A 4,043-nucleotide genomic window follows, 5' to 3' on the forward strand; every position below is an offset into this window, starting at 1 on the left:
GTCCAGAAGCTATTGCAGGTAAGCTCATACGGAAAAAAGGGAAAAAATCAGCATAAAAATCAATAAAAATCAATAAAAGAAGCAAAGCATTTAAAGAGCAAAGAGACAAAGCGTCCACACTCACAAAAGGGGAGGAGCAAAAAAAGGGATAATCCAATTCCACAACACAACGTGATGGGGGAATCAGCTGTGTTTTGCTGCCCATTTTATTTCAAATGTGGCGCAAACTGGCGAGCCAGTTCCTGAAACAGTCACATGGTACGGATGCCCGCGAGGCCTCGAACGTCACTGCACACGTAATCAAAGCAAGCCTTGACACGCGCTTCACGAAAACTCCCCTGAGATTACCCGACACACGCTTCGAAGCTTCGACACACAGGACACATCACTACCATGCACCCCATCACCAACGATGATGACACCGCCTACAGAGATGAGGTCCAGCGACTGACCGAATGGTGTAGCTACAATAACCTCACCCTAAACACCAAGAAAACAAAGGAAGTGGTCATGGACTTCTGCAGAACAAGAACTGATCCCCCTCCTTTCTCCATAAAAGGTGACTATGTGGAGAGGGTGCCCTCCTTTAAGTTCCTCGGCACCCACATATCTAAGGACCGATCTTGGTCCACAAACACATCAGCCCTGGTGAACAAAGCCCAGCAGCGCCTCCACTTCTTGAGGGTTCTGAGATGGAACAGGCTGCAGACTGATCTCCTGGTGTCCTTCTACTGAGCCACTATCGAGAGCGTGCTGGTGCACGCCATTACAGTGTGGTACGCTGGTTGCACAACAGCTGACAAGAAGAGACTCCAGAGGGTCATCAGAACTGCAGAGAAGGTGATTGGCTGTCCACTCTCCTCCCTGGACTTAATTGCCAGCTCAGGATGTCTCCAGAGTCAGGGCGATTATAAAGGACCACCTCCATCTTAACCATCACCTCTTCAACATCCTGCCCTCTGGAAAAAGGTTCAGATCCATCAGGTGCAAAACCAACAGCTTCTTCCCGTGGGCTGTCAGAACTCTTAATGCAAACTAAGAGTGTGAACAGACTTCTCCAATACATCCACTCTGTCGCTGCTATTGCTCCTGTGCAATATCTTACCATCCCTATCCTTAATGACCACGGCCCACCCTATTTATCATATTATATGATTGTGTATACACCCCCTTGTATACACAATGTTCCCTTTAGCTTATACATTGTGTATATAGTGTTTTTATATTGTTTATTTTCTTTATGTATATTGTTTTTTATTTTTGCACCTTTGTGGTCTTGCTATCTAATTTCGAGGTGCAGGGAACCGTACAATGATAATTAAGAATGAAATCCTCACATCGGGAGTTCACAGACTCTGGAGTGACTGATACAGAATTAACAGGCTCAGCGTAGACTGACTGTAGAAATTAATCCAGGCTGAGTGTGCGAAAAACTTTCACTCACCACCAGGGTTTGCTCAGCGAGCGACGAGTGGTGGCGGCGTGAACACCGCTTTCTCTGGGAAGATGGAGGAACCGACAGACGGGGTAGCGTTACATCCGGCGGGCCGGGCAAGAAATCCTCCAGCAGTTGGAGCAGGTGAGCAGCCGCAGCTGGAGGGTGAAGGTGGAGGGTGTGGAGCCAAAAAGTACTGTATGAGGATGATTCAGCCATTGGTTGCATAGCTTATTCACAGTGTAAATAATGTCCTCCCGGAGCTCCTCTGATGGAGCGAATGCCGCTGCGTCCGCTGCGTGGTCGCATAGTTCAGTGCTGTGTTGCAGGTAAGATGAAGGACCCAAAACGCAGGACTCAGAAACAGGGGGGTAGGGGGGGGGGACGACTTAGGGCACAGTTTTGTTGCTGAACGACTCTTAAAACAATAAAAATGAGAAAAACAAACCAAAACCTCAAATGCAGAACTAGAAACTAGACTTCAAACAGGAACCTAGAAACTAAGAGACTCACTCCGGGAAAAAGCAACCGGGACTCGACGAGAGTGCACACAGAAAAACGAGGGTACGACGCAACACTGAGCTAAAATACACTGAGGGATAACGAGGGCACAGGAGGAGAGCACAGCTGGGAGTAATCACACATGAGACCAGGGGAAGCAAAACCAGAAACAGTGCCATGAGACACAGACTTTCAAATTAAAACAGGAAACATGGCATGCACAGACAGAGTAGAAAACAGAAACCAAAACACTGGTAGTCCAAAAGCATGATGCAATCCAAGATCAGAAATAATAACAACAAAACCAAAAACACTCACCGACCCAGAACCGCGACACATACAGTGCAGCAGGTATATGTCCACCAGGAAACCAGAGAAACAAAGTAAAACAGGAAACAGCCCAAAAAGAACTGACCAATGACACACACTTCTTGATGATGATAATGATGAAGATAACCTGTGTGCAGGTGGACATTGTGTGGATGCCTGATCACAACTGTCACACAATAACACACATCACTGTGAAACACTCACAAACATGCCTTCATTGTAACGATCTGTGAGTCTGTGCGAGTCATGTGACCATCTGCTAGCTCACCTGTATAACTAATGCTGCTTCACAACCACGGTGTAAGCACCTAAGAAACTCAGACCAGGAGAGCTGCTGATGTTCAGCTGCTCCCTCTGCCACCACATGACGTCATCAGCTGTGATGTGAAGATCAGCTGTGTCTCTCTGTCCTCAGACCGCAGCAGCAGCCATGTGGCGTCTTCAGTGTCCGTCTGCGTCGTCCTGCTGGTTCTGTTGCTCTTCTTCATCGTGGTCTTCATCCTGAGGAAGAGGAGGGTTCAGAGGAAGATAACCACAGGTATGGCAGCCAATCAGAGACAGCTCTGGCTCCACAGCAGATCATTGATAAGGAGACCTGACTGAGTGATAATCTGCTCACAGGTCAGAAGGAGGAGAAGGAGGAGAACATTTATGTGATGATGGAGGGTAACAAGAACGAAGAAGAGGAGAAGGAGAAGAAACCGGAGGAAGAGCCCCTCTATGGTAGGCACACTCTGACCCTGATGGTAAAAGCACTTCAGTGATCAGTGTTCACAGTACAGACTGCAGTACCAGCAGCTCGTCTGAGCACGCAGTACAAACAGGAAGTGATCAGACAAAGTAGAAACAATAGAAACAATAGAAACAATAGAAAGGCTGTGAAGCTCTCTCTGAGTTTGACCTCCATGCTGTTAGTTATTTGGAGCTCAGTTTTACTCTGGCTCCGCCTCCTCTGGCACTCTGTTATTTCAGTGAGCCATGGTGTTGTGATGTCATTATAAAGGCTCCAACAGCTCAGGTGAAGCTAACAGCTACAACCACCTGCGTCACCATCCACCTGTCAGTCACAGAGGCCACGCCCCCAATAATGCAAAAACGTGATTTAAACAGCTGTTGTGTGTATCAGGCTGTGAACAAGTTTATTGTAATATGGGAGTCTATGACGACTGACTCATTGCTGCCTCTGCTGGACACCAGAGGAACTGCAGGCTGGTGGATGGAGTTGGATTAAATCTTCGCGTCATCAGCTCAGTGTGTTTAACTCTCTCATCATTCACAGCTTCATTAGAACCTAAACTATCATCGATCATTTCTGAGGTTAAAAATCTTTTGTGTCGTCAGTGATGAAGGACGGTTGTGTGTGAGGTCTGCTCTGCTCTGAGGGGATCACCGTTAGTAACATGAATCTTCTTGCTGTCCACAGTTCCCTTCAGTCCTACAGTTTCCTCCCAGCATGAAGACAGTGTCTAAGTGTGAGGACCAATCAGAGCCCAGCGTGTCTGCTCTGTATGGAAGCCTTTGAGGGACTTTATTAATTGGAGATAAACTATCTGAATTTCAGGAGCAGGACCACGCCTCCAAACACACCCCTTCCTGTTCCTACATATATTTGACCCCCCAGCTCTACAACGCCCCCTCCACCTCCCCCATTACTACATAGTCCCCTCTGAGCCTCCCCCAAGCTGCAGCTCACTTCATGTTTCCCAACAACCCGTCGGCGTGGTTTTCCCGTTGTTACGCTGCTCTGATGGGGGTTTTTTTTGCCTGTCCCGTTTGG

At 47.6% G+C, this 4,043-nt stretch overlaps 2 protein-coding genes across 3 annotated transcripts in view; one reads left to right on the plus strand and one right to left on the minus strand.

The window, feature by feature from the left end:
• The window catches only part of LOC106632523, a 9,434-nt gene extending 5,397 nt beyond the window's left edge, over positions 1-4,037 (plus strand). The window contains exons 2-5 of the mRNA XM_014330472.2: positions 1,451-1,579; positions 2,682-2,804; positions 2,888-2,989; positions 3,690-4,037. Coding sequence (XP_014185958.1) covers positions 1,451-1,579; positions 2,682-2,804; positions 2,888-2,989; positions 3,690-3,736 — 401 coding nt within the window. The 3' untranslated portion in view covers positions 3,737-4,037. The remainder of the gene's footprint in view (positions 1-1,450; positions 1,580-2,681; positions 2,805-2,887; positions 2,990-3,689) is intronic.
• The window catches only part of LOC102304971, a 7,737-nt gene continuing 6,349 nt past the window's right edge, over positions 2,656-4,043 (minus strand). Inside the window, exon 6 of one of the 2 annotated variants that reach the window (XR_001335884.2) lies at positions 2,656-2,767. The gene's annotated coding sequence lies outside the window, so the exon portion shown is untranslated. The remainder of the gene's footprint in view (positions 2,768-4,043) is intronic. The other variant, XM_014330470.2, reaches the window with a different exon arrangement.

This window comes from Haplochromis burtoni, unplaced genomic scaffold (assembly GCF_018398535.1).
Source record: "Haplochromis burtoni strain Fernald_Lab_line unplaced genomic scaffold, NCSU_Asbu1 Contig_808, whole genome shotgun sequence".
NCBI classification, from domain to species: domain Eukaryota; kingdom Metazoa; phylum Chordata; class Actinopteri; order Cichliformes; family Cichlidae; genus Haplochromis; species Haplochromis burtoni.